Source organism: Pantherophis guttatus, chromosome 1, assembly GCF_059756535.1.
Source record: "Pantherophis guttatus breed Tessera chromosome 1, ASM5975653v1, whole genome shotgun sequence".
Lineage (NCBI taxonomy): Eukaryota > Metazoa > Chordata > Lepidosauria > Squamata > Colubridae > Pantherophis > Pantherophis guttatus.
In genome coordinates, this window is record NC_142063.1 from 216,423,091 (window position 1) to 216,438,678 (window position 15,588).

At 42.2% G+C, this 15,588-nt stretch overlaps 1 protein-coding gene and 1 long non-coding RNA gene across 4 annotated transcripts in view; one reads left to right on the forward strand and one right to left on the reverse strand.

Annotated features, from left to right (window-relative positions):
- DCDC2C (doublecortin domain containing 2C) overlaps positions 1-686 on the reverse strand; it is a 46,269-nt gene extending 45,583 nt beyond the window's left edge. For all 3 annotated transcript variants that reach the window (XR_004593751.3, XM_034432037.3, XM_034432036.3), the window contains exon 1: positions 9-686. Coding sequence is in view for 2 of the 3 variants with exons in the window: in XM_034432037.3 (XP_034287928.1) it covers positions 9-307 (299 nt within the window). In the remaining variant the exon portion in view is untranslated. The remainder of the gene's footprint in view (positions 1-8) is intronic.
- Positions 687-699: 13 nt separating this feature from the next.
- Positions 700-15,379, forward strand: LOC117674115 (uncharacterized). The gene is made up of 3 exons (XR_015731325.1): positions 700-880; positions 10,241-10,467; positions 12,739-15,379. It is a non-coding gene; the product is annotated as an uncharacterized LOC117674115 (long non-coding RNA).
- Positions 15,380-15,588: the final 209 nt, after the last annotated feature.

The window sequence follows — 15,588 nt, forward strand, 5'->3', positions numbered from 1 at the left end:
ATACTTACTTTAGTTTCCTAAACTTCTCCCTGCCAGCAACCACATATCTACCTCCCTGCTGCAATTCCGGGAGGTCTGTAATAGTATGCCCTTGTCCGGGTGTATAGAGCTTCCTCACCCCAAAGGGTGTTGGCACACTTTCATTCAGCTGGATCATGAAGGCTTCAAAGGTGGGCACGTATCGAGGATTGATTATAAATTTCCTCCCCATGTAGAACGGATCCCCGTTACGGTAGACCCAAATTGTCCGGGCAGGGGTAGAATCTGTTAAACTGTACATCGCCCTAGGTCGGGCTGTCCCAATCATGCTGAATCTACTACTTTAGATCGAGGGTTGGGGAAGGTAGAAAATACATCTAAACAAAGACAACTATAAGATTCCTATCTACACCCCCCCCCCAAAAAAAAAAACACAAAGTATGTGGGGCAAAAAAAGACCTTCAGAGTCTGTCTAACCTCCCGTTTAAAAGATCCTGCTTCAGCAACCTCCTACCTCATAGTGTCACCAACACTGATCCCCCCCACCCCAAGCTCCCCCCCCTCCCCGACAACTCCTCAGATGGGCAGCTTTGTCTCGCCCCCTTTCACCTCAACCCACCGGGCTGAACGTCACGCTAAGGGGGAGGATTGTGACTCACAGATTACACCAAGTGTCCCGGCGAGGGAGAAGGCGGTGCAAGACGAGAAGGGACCTCTTCCAGTACGAAGCTTTCGCCCAGGTGGAGAGGGCGGGAGGAGCTGCTTCTTTCATTTCATTTTCATTTCATTTCATTTTATTAAATTTGTATACCGCCCTACTCCCGAAGGACTCAGGGCGGTGAACAGGCACAAAATAAAACACATAAATACAAAAGTATTTGTATTTGTGCTCTGCAGATCGGTAAGAGAGTTTACTCAGTTCCCGGGTCTGCTGTCGCCTTTCGCGCGCGGGAAAATCTCCAAGAAAGATTTTGAAACGTTGCTGTGTCGGGAATGGTTGGTTCTTCGCTTGTTCAGGCACAGCCTTGGAAAAGAGAAACTTTGTCCTCAATCCAGGATGGGGAGTACGAGAGAGAATTAAAGGATTTGCAGCAAAGGGAAAGCGACGATCGATAAACACGGCAGAGGTTGAGCTAAATTCGGATAGGAAGGGTCACCCTTGCAAGGCAAGCTTAGAGTATAGGGGATTGTTTAGAGAGAAAAAAAAAAGAGAAACTTCCAATAGAACAGAAGAAACTTTTACTTGTAATGATGATTAAAGTTATCCAAGCAGGTAGGAGATAAAAATGTTCAAACTAGTATAAAAATATGCAAGTAACAATTAGTAACTTGGAGGAAAAAGCGGGGGAGGGCTGCCAGAATATATTTTTTTATTATTTTGCAAAACCCCTTTTGGTTTTGGTTATTTTTTTTAAAAAAAATCTTTATGTGTTTTGCTTGCATGCCTTAGCAGTTAAGAAATAGATATTTAAAACAACAGAAATTTCAACAGATTCTTAGATCATCCTTTTCAATTCTACACAATCCAGAAAACTTAGGTTACATGGGTAACCTTAGTTAGGTTAAATCTTAGTTTTAGTGTACGGCCATCAGCTACTGTAATGATGACTTGCTAAAATAGATTTAAAACAAATTCTATGTCTCAGAAAACTTCGAAGAGAATATTTCAGTTCATATCCAAAAATATCTTCCTGAATATTTTTAAAGAGTCTGTTGTGCTTCAATTTAGAATTTATACCGCTAAATATTATTTGACTTCCTCATAATATAAATTGCCTTCACTAAAGGGCGTCAGAGTAGTTTTCAACGTTTGGTATGCTAAGCCATCATCAAGCTTTGGTTTATATTACATACTTTACTATGTCTTTGTTTGTTATGATTATGTAAAAATGAAAACTATTTGCTCTACAGAAAACCAAGGGAATAGGTAGTGGTACAATATTTTGAAGCTCTTGATTTGAAAACATGATTTTAGAAAGGACAGCCATTGTAACTTCAAGAATTTTTCCAGGCAATGTTTATTGAAGATTTATTTATTTGGATCCTATCTTTATTATTTCTATAATAACTCAAGGTGGTGAACATACCTAATACTCAATGAAGTTTACTCCTGTTTTCCCACAATTAATTACCCTGTGAGGTGGATTGGGCTGAGAGAGAGAGTGCTTGGTCCATAGCCACCCAGCTGGCTTTCATGCCTAAAGCAGGATTAGAACTCTGAGACTGAGATGAGCCTGCAAAAAACAGCCATTAGCTGGTATCTCTCTGCCCTCATTCTCCATGTACTAGTGTGCTTCCTATAGTCACTGTGGAAAGGAAGTGTTATATTCCTTATAATTTAGATATCTGAAGCCATCTGTCCTTGTATTAATTTGTTGGGCTGCCCTGAACTCATGCAAATTCCAGAGCTGACTTGAAATCTGTCAGTGCATTGCCAGGATGCTATGAAGCTCATGTGAGTTTTGGGAAAACTAGCAGCACTTTGTTTTTCCAGGATATATAGAACAGGCTGTTTTGCCCAGAAAGGAATACCTCTTCATCTCACATCTCCCAAATTTTCTCTGGGTTCTTGTACAGGAAAAAACAAAGAATACCATTCTCTGTTAACAGAGAGACCCTTTGACAACATCAAAGCAGAATCCTCTTTGCCTTCTTAGAGTAGATGAACAGAATTAATGCCAAATACAGTGGTAAGGTGAACAGGTCCTCCTCTAAAAATATAACAAAGACTAAAATAGCTGTTTTCTTGTTACACTCATTTTTCCCATCCTTTCTGTTGTTTCTTTCAAAATGTAGGATGTTGCTAAGTGAGACATTTGTTAAATAGGTTTTGCTCCATTTTATGACTTTTGTCAGAGTTGTTAAGTGAATCATTGCAATTGTTAAGTTAGTAACCTGGTTGTGAAATGAATCTGGCTTCCCCACTGACTTGTTTGTCAGAAGGTTGTAAAAGGTGATCACATGGCCCCAGGACACTGCAACCATCATAAATATGAACCAGTTGCCAAGCATCCGAATTTTGATCACATGACCTTGCAGATGCCGCAACTGTTGTAAATGTGGAAAATGGTTATAAGTAACTTTTTTCAGTGCTGTTGTAATTTTGAACAGTTACTAAACAAACTGTTGTAAATCGAGGACTACGAAAAGATCCATTGGTCTTTCTGTGTTTTGCCTGTAGGACATACATAGGATTTTTATATTTAGCAAAGTATGATGTACATCAATTGTATTACAGTATATAAAATCATTAATCAAGGTTATATATTGGTTTTATAGAAGACTCACTCCAGGTGGCAGACTTGTGCTATTTTTTCCTCAGACTTCCAAATGTTCTTTTATGTAGGAGATAATTGTTGGGATGAGATAATTCTTGGAGGGGCATATGTGAAGTTAAACAAAATAATAAATTCAGATCTAGAAAAAAAAGTACTTGAATATGTGCATTTATATTGAATGTGGTGGTAAACAATCTACTCTATCCCAGAAGGTAAAATAAATAATCACTGTTCCGTTATACAGTATATCAATGACCTATTACGGTATCTACAGATTTGCTATTATTAATGATGTGACCTAGGTTTTGCGTTCCTGAGCTCATCTAACAAACAGTTCTTGGGATAATCTGAATTTTTTATTTTTCATTCATTCATTCATTCGTTCGTTCATTTATTTATTTATTTATTTCGAATTTATATACCACCCTTCTCCCGGAGGACTCAGGGTGGTGTACAGCCACAAATAAGAAACATAAAATACAAACATTAAAAACAATTAAAAGAATATATATCGATTTGGCTCCATAATTTAAAAAGTGACAAACCAATTAAAAACATTTTAAAAAAATTTAAACCAGCCCGGCTTGCTGGAAAAGGAAAGTTTTAAAGGCACGGCGGAAGGCACTGAGGTCTTGGATTCTCCTTATCTCTGGGGGCAGCTGATTCCAGAGGGTAGGTGCCCCCACAGAGAAGGCCCTCCCCCTGGGGGTCACCAGCCTACATTGTTTGGCTGATGGCACCCCGAGGAGGCCCTCTCTGGGAGCGCACAGGTTGATGGGAGGTCATCAGTAGCAGCAGGCGGTCTCGAAGGTAACTAGGTCCTATGCAATGGAGCGCTTTAAAGGTGGTAACCAAGACCTTGAAGCGCACCCGGAAGACCAACTGGGAGCCAGTGCAGCTCACGCAGGAGAGGTGTTATGTTCAAGTCTTAGCTATATATATAAAAGCAAAAACCACTCACGCATTAATCACGAAATCTCCAGAACCATAAAGCCTACAAACTTGAAATTTGTCATGTAGTGCTCACTAAGAAAGGATTTTTCAAAATGACCTATATTATTATTAACACGCTCTGATGCTAAGAAGTTCTACTCCCCCTCCCCACCTGCAAAGAAATCTGTTCCAAATGCAAAACACAAGCAGAGGAGTTTCAATTTTACTTTCACAGCAGGAAGCAGCTTTAATACAGAACACTTAAGCTAAGCCACGCCCAGCCTCCTTCCTGTCTCCTTCTTGCTCACACAGCAAATAGTTTCACTTTCCAAGCAGCCCTCTGATGCTAAGGAGTTCTACTCCCCCTCCCCCTCTGTTCCAATTGCCAGTTGCATTATATTAACACACTCTGATGCTACGGAGTTACACATTCTACATTAAGTTTCAGGATGTAAGTGTCAATTTATCAAGCTCAAGCACATAGTTTCGTAGCAAAACACAGGCGTCCAGCTAGTAGCTTTACATTTCAGTAGTCATTACTTTCCTGAACATTATATGCATTGGCCGAATAATTGCTCATTGGCCACTTTCATTTTATATCCTCCAGAAAGGACTGATCTACAAAGCTTGTTCTTTGCATGACAATATCAGGATCACCCACCATGGGAAATCTGAAGTCTGGAGGCAGAATTGTTGATAGGGTGGGAAGGTTGGATTCATCACTCATTCCGTTCCTTCTTTCCTCCCAGTGTTTCCCCTTGAGAGGTTAACATACATACTATGTAGCATGTGAATATTTGCATCTGTATACACATTCTGTCTCCTAATCTCACAACAGATGTAGCCCATGGAATCAAAAGGTCCTCGCTTAGATGAATCAGGATGCAGTAATACATATACAATGTCAGGGCCCAGGGAACTGAACTAGGCAAGTGATTTTAATGGCCACAATATATGCTGTGTTCATATACCGTATTTTCCGGTGTATAAGACGACTGGGCGTATAAGACGACCCCCTACTTTTCCTGTTAAAATATAGGGTTTGGGCTATACTCGCCGTATAAGACTACCCCTCTTCCAACGCACACCAAATAAAAATTAAAAAACATCAGATTTGATTTCAATATGGTAATTTTAATTCAAATGCTTATGCCTTTCCAAGAATCTAGTACACCAGGATACAGTGGCCTTAAATCTGTTGCTGTGATCTGGGTTAGATTTGGCCCACTGAAGTGCAAACAAACGTATTTTATTTCGTGTCACTACATAACCGTTTTGGCGATGCTCATTCACCATGTCTGCTACATGTTTTTCGAGTTCTGGCCAATGTGGGGTGCCTCTTCTTAATGCACACTTACCCCTTGGCATACTCTTTAACGCTTTTACATTTGCTTTCCAGTCCCGAACCATCTTTTCTGTTACTCCATATTGTCTTGCAGCAGCACAGTTATTATGTTCCATGGCAAAGTTTACAACTTTAAGTTTAAAACTGGCTTCATATTTCTTTCTTCTTGCTGGTGGAGCCATGATGGGGTCTTGACTGTTATATTTGTATACTATACTGTATGTACTGTTGCTGTACTGTATGTATTGTTGCTGTACTGTAGAGAAAGGTAATGGGCTACGCTAGGTGTAGTGGCAAGAGGGCTATTTTGTACCAGGTTTTTTTCCTTCACCCATGCAGCCTTGTCGAGATCCGCACAGCTTCATGAATCTGAGTTGCTGGCACTGACTGATGACATTGACAGAAAGCTGTGCCAATCTAGTCAAGGCTGCATGCTGCTGAATGCTGGAACCAGCTGGCTGCTGAGCGGAGCTTCTCCCAGGCATCTAGGGGGGTATTACCGACGCTCTGACTTCCTCAGCTGACCCCCACTGATGGCGAGGTCCACCGGTCTGGGGAAGTCAGAGCATCGGTAATATCTCCCTGGATGCCTGGGGGAAGCTCTGCGCAGCAACCAGCTGGTTCCAGCATTCCAAGGAGGTCCACGGTGAAAACGGCGCCGCGGTCGACCTGGGCCAGCGCCTTGCACACCTGGCTCTGCGTCTCCATTATGAGAAGCTCCATGCGACTTCGCATGTCTCTGCCCCAGTCGCGCAGCTCTCGCAATCCGCTCACCGGAGGAGCCATGAAGTGCTCGCACCGCCTTGCCAGATCTTCCTCATCCTCCTTTCCCCATGGCTTTTCCGGTTGTAATTGCTGCTGCTGCCGCCGCCGAGGCTGCTCCTTCATCTCCGCCCGCCGCACCAGACCCAGCCCGGCCAGCACCGCCGTGGCTCCCGCAGTCCAAGCGGATTGGCACCCGGGCTCGCACGCGAAGGGTGGGAGTGCGCAGCGCACTTTCCTGGCTTGGCGCCAATCCGGACGGCTGCAGTAATGGTGAGAGCGGGCAACCTCGGGAGAGCCATTTCGGGACTCCGTTTTGCACGTGTAGCGGATCCCAGTTACCAAGAAACCCGGAGAAGAGGCACAAGGGGGGTTTATCAAAAAGGAGCTTTAAAAGAGGTCTCGATACAGAGGACGCGGCAAGCATGGACACCGTCCATACAAACAGGCACCAAAGTCTCATTGCGGCAACGTTAAGCCGCGACTTTACACGCCTCCTAGTTTTAGGCTGCTTGTTCCAATGCCTTCGCAATAAGCCGGCAGAATCAAAACTCTTTTTTTCTTTCTTTCTCTCTCTCTCTCTCTCTCTCTCTCTCTCTCTCTCTCTCTCTCTCTCTCTCTCTCTCTCTCTCTCTCTCGGCGGCTTTGAACCCGTGGAATTGGGGGGGGGAGAGGGGGAATGTTATCAGCAACAAACAACAACAAAAAGTGTGTGTTTGTGAAGAGGGGAGGTAGTGGTAAAGGCGGCAGACCGGTTTTTTTTCCCCCAAGCCGATCTCTTTCGCAGCGTATCCAGCCCGACCCCATTCAGAAGAAAGGCTGCAGCCGGAAAGAAACAGGGGGGGAAAGACATCTGCACCTTTTGTTACATACACACACACGAAACCCACAGTTTTCTGGCCTCTCGTGCAGATCTGTTGTGGGGTGGGGTGGGTGGGAGCCACATAATTCCGGGAGGCGAAAAGGGGCGCAGGGATATTTCCAGAAATGAGCGAAATAATGCAATCCACGCAGCGCGCCCATATTCTCCCGTTCAGATTCTACCTCTGGCTGAGAGAAAACTGCCTTGAAAGTTTCTCTGCCCCCCCACCCTTTAAACCCAAGACCCTGCCTCGTTTGCAGACTAGAGCACTTCTTTCCCCCGCCCGATTAGCCCAGGTTAAAATCTTAAAAGCTCGGGCGCCCCTCAAGCCGCTTCTCTTGACATCGGGATGAACGAGAAAGCCGTTTTAGCTTCACCTATTCTTCCACACACACCCCTCCACCCCGGAAGGTAATTTAGCGCTGCTCCTCCTTTCCCCATGGCTTTTCTGGTTGTAATTGTTGCTGCTGCTGCCACCGAGGCTGCTCCTTCATCTCCGCCCGCCGCACCAGACCCAGCCCGGCCAGCACCGCTGTGGCTCCCGCAGTCCAAGCGGATCGGCACCTGGGCTTGCAGGCGAAGGGTGGGAGTGCACAGCGCACTTTCCTAACTTGGCGCCGATCCGGACGGCTGCAGAAGGAACTGGGCACCGGCTGTCATGTCTTTTCTGCTGTGCGGGATTCGGCACCTGGGCTCCCGGGGTTTAAGCCTCTGGGCCGGCCCGCGCTGCTCCAGGATGTTCGCTTCGGGCTTCTTGGAATCGCTGCCGGGCAGTTCTTCCCGTTGGGGCGATGGTGGGTGGCTGCGAGCCTGGAAGAGGTGGTGAAATGCAGAGCAATACCTCGTGGGGAAGGAGTTCGCCGTGGCTCCTGCAGTCCAAGCGATGCCGATCGCTGCCACCCACCATCGCCCCAACGGGAAGAACCGCCCGGCAGCGATTCCAAGGAGCCCGAAGCGAACATCCTGGAGCAGCGCGGGCCGGCCCGGAGGCTTAAACCCCGGGAGCCCAGGTGCCGAATCCCGCACAGCAGAAAAGACATGACAGCCGGTGCCCAGTTCCTTCTGCAGCCGTCCGGATCGGCACCAAGCCAGGAAAGTGCGCTGCGCACTCCCACCCTTCACCTGCGAGCCCGGGTGCCGATCCGCTTGGACTGCGGGAGCCACGGCGGTGCTGGCCGGGCTGGGTCTGGTGCGGCGGGCGGAGATGAAGGAGCAGCCTCGGCGGCAGCAGCAGCAGCAATTACAACTGGAAAAGCCATGGGGAAAGGAGGACGAGGAAGATCTGGCCAGGCGGTGCGAGCACTTCATGGCTCCTCCGGTGAGCGGATTGCGAGAGCTGCGCGACTGGGGCGGAGACATGCGAAGTCGCATGGAGCTTCTCATAATGGAGACGCAGAGCCAGGTGTGCAAGGCGCTGGCCCAGGTCGACCGCGGCGCCGCTTTCACTGTGGACTGCTGGGAAAGAAAGGAAGGTGACCTGAATTCTGGGGTAGAGTGGGGACGCGTTCCTTTCTCGTGGGCCGCGCACTGCCTGGCACCTCTTGTAGGTTGGAACTAATTTGGAGTACAGCTTCCCCTCAATGTTGCCGGCGCTCCCAAAGTGTCATCGGTCAGCGCCAGCAACTCAGATTCGGGTACCCGGCGTATAAGACGACCCCCGACTTTTGAGATGATTTTCCTGGGTTAAAAAGTCGTCTTATACGCCGGAAAATACGGTATATGCATATGGTTTCTGTTAGTGATAAAATTGAAGAATTTGTGCTTTCCTTCATTGCCACTTCCGCACTAATATAATTAAAAATTAAAAATTACATTTTACATAGAGTGATAAACTACTATTCAGCCTGCAAATCCATAAAACCTGGTGTATCATGAACTATAATTTTTAATATGAGATCAGTAAAAGTAAGTTTCTCCTTTCCAGTTGAGTCCACCTCTAGGTGCGGTGCTCATCTCTGTTACTTAGCCAAGGGAGCCAGCTTTGTCCAAAAATATTTAGGTGGTCATATGGCCAGCATGACTATATGCCGAGACACATGGAGCACTGTTACCTTCCCATTGAAGTGCCTATTTATCTACTCACACTTGAATGCTTTTGAACTGCTAGCTGAGCAGGAGCTGGGACAAGTAACAGGAGTTCATCCTGTTGTGCAGTACTCAGGTGTCGAAACCAGGCTGTCAAGTTCAGAGTCTTTAACCACTGAGCCATTATACCCTCTGACGAGATCAGTACAAAGTATTAAAACCTGTTGGGAGTTATATTAACCTCACTGAGTTTAATTCAAATTAAATAAAAAATTTAACCTTTGTTCTGATCTTACTTAGTTTTTGGCTGGTTGCACATAGAATAGAATGTATTTCCTTGATCTATTGCTCTAGCTTATGATGAATTTTTGTGAAAGAGTCGAGCATTCAGAAAAAGAATGGCATAATTTTGTAGATGCATTGATTTAACTCAAAATCTGTTTCCCATTAGGGAAATTTGAGTAGACATGGATAGATTGATGTTCTTAATATGCAAAGTAAGTCTACGGTGCATATGATTTTGGAGACTATTTACCTATTAAGAGATTCAGTGTCTGAATCTGATTTGATTAATTCCAAAGTAGTCCTCAGCTTACAACTACAATTAAGCCCAAAATTTCTATTGCTAAGCAAGACAGTTGTAAGTGAATCACTCTAGTTGTTAAATTAGTAACATGGTTGTTAAATGAATCTAGCTTCCCTATTGGCTTTGCAACAGAATGTGATCTTAAAACAACATAAAAAAGAAGGGAAAATATATATACATAATGCTTAGAGATCTTCATGTAAATTAATCTTTCTTTGTTTATACTCTAGTTGTGTAAGTTCCTGGAGCGAAGAAAAAGCAATTGGAGCAGAGTAGACCTGCCATTAATTGGCCTAGTTCTTTTAGAGAATGGCTGCTTTGACACATTAACCTAAATTATATTATTTGCATTTGGATAAGTATATTGTATGAAACTAGTTAGTTACATTGTGTGATTATTGAATCTTCACTAAATGGTTTATTCTAGCACTTGATTAATTATTTGTCAACAAATTATTTTTTACTCCTAGTGATCACAACTGATAGATTTTCTCCATGGCTGTCTGTCCTTAAACTGACCTTTTAGGTCTTCCAACAGCACCCTCATAGCCACTGTACCTGAACCCATCCACATTGCTGCTGGTCATCATCATCATCTTCTATTTCCTTCCGGTATACAGTTGGAAAGACAGAAAGAGTTTTGTTTCTTTTTCTAACATGTTCCTCTTACAATTCAGGGATGCAGCTGGCAAGACAGGTACACTGAATGTTCTGTAATTATAGAAATTAAATATATATTTAAATAAATTTGCTTGAAACTTGCTTAGATTGTCATATATCCTGAGATAAACCTAGACTAAACTGTATTGTGGTTATAGTAAAAAAAACAAAACAACCCTCCATAGCTAAGCTTTGCATAACCATTAAGATTCATAATAGATTAATTAATTCATAATAGATTAATAAATTAATTCACACTTGCAACTGAAGGCAAATATACATGTCCCAGGATATTGTTGCAGGATCCAATCTGAACTGGTCACCAGGACCAAAGGTTTATTGTTCCAAACTTTTGGGCTTGTGCTGGAGCCCATTACTAGGGAACTTCTCTCTTTCCAGAATATGTGCACTGGGATGTTCTATGTGTTATATTTCGTTATATTCAATGAAGTTATACACTGCATAACAAAACTTAACAGCCACTTAAGGACACCAAATTGTCTTTATTGTCTAATAGGTAATGTAGATAAAATAAGTGAGAATATCCTGAGAATTTTGAGAGGAAAAGGGAAATCAACTGCAACGGTATGTTCCTATAGAATTGACTGCATAACAAAACATGAATTGTTTTCTTGAGCTTGCTTCATAGGAACACCATGGTTTGGCAAAATAGATGTTCTTGTAATTCTCTTTTATCACTGTTGTTGTTAAGGCATTAATTAAAATGAGCCAAGGATAAACCTCTTCTGAATTTTGAGCCACTGATCTTCTCCAGATAATTGGCCAATTGGTATTTGAGACACTGTTATTAATGACCCCATCACATGGACTAGTTGCATAAACCAATTGGCCTTCTATGTCTAGAATACTTTGTGTGAAACTTGAGTTCGCTTGCTTTGACCCCAGTGCCAAAAGACTACAAAAAGAAAAACTTTGGAGGTGTAATTAGAAAAAGTATGTGAAAATGCACATTTCTTTCTATTCCTTCTGACTTTGGTTTGCTTCCCCACCTCCTCTCTTCCTCCCCCTCTCTCTCTACTGTTCTACTCCTGTATAGTGATATATATTTGGTCTAGTGATTAAGGGCATCAGGCTACAAACAAAGACATGCTGAATTTTACTCTTACCCTTGTCACAAAGCCAACTGGGTAACCCTGGGCTACTCCCAGAGCAACCACAAACTACTTCCAAAAATCTTGCCATGAAAACTGCAGGAACTAGTCCAGGAAATAAGACAGGCATGTGCATGTGCATGCGCGCACACACAGACACACAAATATGTTGCTTTATAAGGTATTAAAGGTTCTAATATGAAGGGGGGAAAGTTATTACTTGTAAAGTAGATGATGGCCCCAGAAAATCCTCATTGCTGCTTTTAATCCACCAAAAATACATCATTCTTCAGTCACTCATTATTAGTTTTATTTTCTCAAAGGTCTAAACATGGTTTAAACACATAGACCTGGGTTGCACATCCACAGCTGTATCACTTGTAGATCCTCTATCAACAAATCATACATAATAATTTATGCAAGCCAGAGTTGCCTTGTAGGGGAGTTGGGCGGCATAAAAATTAGATAAAAAACAGAAGCAGTAATATCTTAAAATATTGTTATAGAATTCAAAACTTGATTTTACTTTTCCATTTTTTAATTTAAAACATTTTCATAGACACCCCCTCCCCCAAGGTTTTGTAGGTCCTGGGCACTGTGCTATTGTGCCTTATGCATAATGCTGGAATGTGCACATCTGACAACACTCTACAACAGTGTTTTTCAAACTTGGCAACTTTAAGATGGATGGATTTCAGCTCCCAGAATTCCTCAATCACATCTTAAAGTTGCCAAGTTTGAAAAACACTTTTCTACAGATTTTGTGATTGTCCAAAGCTTTCCAAATATTGCTGTTCAACTGCATTTTTTTAATGTGGCAGACAGAGAAATATGTTAACTACAGTAGATGGGAAATAATCATACTAATTGTATTAAATTACATTAAGGTACACTCTTTGGAATATAAGCTGTAGCTAGCATACCATTCCAAAGACAACTGTGACTCACCAATGAAGGTGAATATCTGTGTCTCAGGATAATGTTGCAGGATCCAATCTGGGTCGGTCACCGGGACCAGAGGTTTTGTCTTCCAAGCTTTCGGATTCCTGCTGGAGAAATTCAGGGAATTTCTCTCTAGCAGCTGTGACTATTGGTAGAATTCTTGATGTTCACTCTCTTTGCAATCAGTTCTGTAATTTAGTAGATTGTAAAAAATACTTATCTTACAAAACACAATTGTACCTTTTTTCTTTCAGGAGTGAGGAACCTGCGCCTTTTAGAAATTGCTTAAGTAGACCACCAAACGGCTCATCAGCCTGGCTAATGGTAAGGGATGCTGGGACTTGTACTTCACAAACCTGAAGAGGGAGGAGCTAAGTCACCCTCAGATGGTTGATTGTTTACTAATCCTGAGGCTGCCAATCAGCGTCTGATTGCTCTGAATTAGAGAAGACCATAGTAGACAGTAGTTAACAGTAAGGATGTTTGTATCTCTTGGCTACCAACTAGTGTTCGTTTGGATATTTGCAGATAAAATACAGCTGCAGAAAATAGTGTTGTTGAAGAGTTAGAGCTAGAGAAAGCATTGTGCTATGGGGATTTATGTGGAAGTTTTAACCATCCTAAGAACCTTACCTGAGGAAAGGAAATGAGGGGTCAGGGCCACTGTGAAGAGAATTGCCCACTATGCATGAAAATGCAAGAGCTGACTCCTTTCAATTGCTTTTTCATTACGATTTCTAAATCAGGGATGGGCTAGTCCATTTCTAGGTCACCTGTGAAGGAGTCAAACAACATAGTTAAAAAGAACAAGATGGTTGTAGCCAACATGTCTTGCAGAAGATGTGCCAACCCTCAGGACCAGACAGAAGGGATAGATCCATAATATACCTGTCTGACCAACTAGAGCCAGGCAGGTTATTGTCCCCAACCATGTTGCCAAACGCCTTTTCCTCCAATTGCCATGAATTGTCTGAATAGGAAGTCTTGAGCTGGGGTAAGAGGAGGGGGAATAAAAATCACTTTCCAGCACTTAAAACCATTTTCAAGCTCTCTCAGCTGCTCTTGGACAATGCAATATAGGTGGTTGCATTTCTGTTTGGATGGGAATCGCCAGGGAATGCTAGGACTTTGGGCTGAGTTAGGGAGACAAAAACATCTGAAAGGAAACATTGGTCAACCACTGACGTATGTTGTCACAAAAACTAATGGAACCATGCATCCATCTGCTCACCACGGGGCCTGGGTTATATGTATACCCATCTGATTCTTTTATGAGTGGAATTTGATCAAGCACCAGAAGACATTAATTAAATTGCCATCCTTCTAATAGATAAAACTCCAAAAGCAAATGCAGTTTGAAATTTAATTAGTAGGCTTGATAGATGTTCCAACCAATTAATGCATTAAAGATTAATGCACTTGTCTCTAATTTCCATGCTCTTTGCACAGTTTTACCACCTGACTTGCTCAAGGTCATATGGGACAGCCAATAGATTATAATTCCACTCTAGATAAACATTTTAGAAGTGTTGGCAGAAATGATTTTTTTTTAAAAAAAGAAGCACCTAAGACAAGTCATTATGCCTTGAAAGAGCCACGTACAGCATATGTCCAGGAACAACACTATCCCCAGACCAAAATCTCTATTAGGAATGCCCTCCTGATATCCCTAAAGACTTTTGCTCTTCATTTTGTGCACATCTACAGATCTGCCTCTTCTGCTTCTGTTTTAGCAAAACGGTATACCAATCCATATCTTCCAAAAAAAAATTGTTTTTCCAAATACAGTAGTGCCAAAGATAACAAGTGTAACATCGCAACTCTACATTAACTTCAGAAATGCCCTAAGCCTAAGGCAGTCTATGTATTTGAGCTAATTTTTTCTTGCTACTGTACTTTTTTCTAATGACTCAAAACAAGACTAATTACCCCAAATGGACAATGTGAGAAAGCAATATGGGCTTACTTTACCAATCAAAGACATTTTGCTTCTTGAGGGAATGTCTGAATCTATCTTTCCATCCAGGTAGATCATGAAATTGATTACTGGAAATAATTTGCAAGGGTGCTGCTAAACATAGTTTGAAAAATCCTATTAACGTAAGTTCTTTACATCATAACCAAATTATGGCTAAAAATAAAAACAGCTTTTGGGAGGACAGATGGGGAAAATAATAAAAAGGAAAGCTAAGCCAAGTGAAGTAAATATACCTTTGAAGATGTGACCATAATTCAGCAATCATTCTTAAAACCTCTTCATTAGGAGCTAGGTTTTCATAGAGAAAAAAAGTCTGTGGAACAATATTCGGTTTTCTGCCATTGAACTTTTGTGCAATCCTATGGGGAAAAATGGGTAGCATTATGCATCTATGCTATTATCCTTTCTTTTTAAGCGTGTTTCTATTATAACTTTTGATGGCTGTATGGATGTTTTTAAACATAGAATTAAGAGAATACTTAAAATGACTGCAAAGCCACGCTTTTCATAGCATGTTTTAAAAACTGGGCAATTTTACACGTTGTGTATTTCTTCAGAAGTACAATGAGGGGGGAGGTCAGATTTGTGAAATTGTTTCTGGAAGCTATTTGGATATCCAGTTGTGCCACTTCATTGCATTATCCACCAGGGTGGGGGTTGTTTCCCAAGGCAGGATTTGCAGAATGACAAAGATGAAATGACAATTGTAACAAAACCAGTGAATTTATAATAGCTGCTCAGCCCTCTCACAAGATAGATTTTTTTTTTGCATTATTGCAGGAAGTTGAATCAATTTACAGCAGACTGCTGCTGTACAACAATGTGAGGTGATTGAGCTAAGGAAAAGTTCTCAAATGTTTTGTGGAGTGTTATGAAGAAATTAAATTATATTTTGAGAATAAAAATTTGGAATAGTTTTCTCAGCTCAGTGATTGTATATGGATCACCATGCTGATATTTTCTAGAAAAAGATAGGTAGAATCTGGAAAAACTGTATAGTCTATGAAAATCTGCTATTTTTCTCTGACTCCAAATTCAATAGACACATTAAAAGAATAAATAAAATTCCAAGCAAATCCAGATTTACTCCTGATGTACCAGCCCAATTTAAACTTTACCAAAAAAT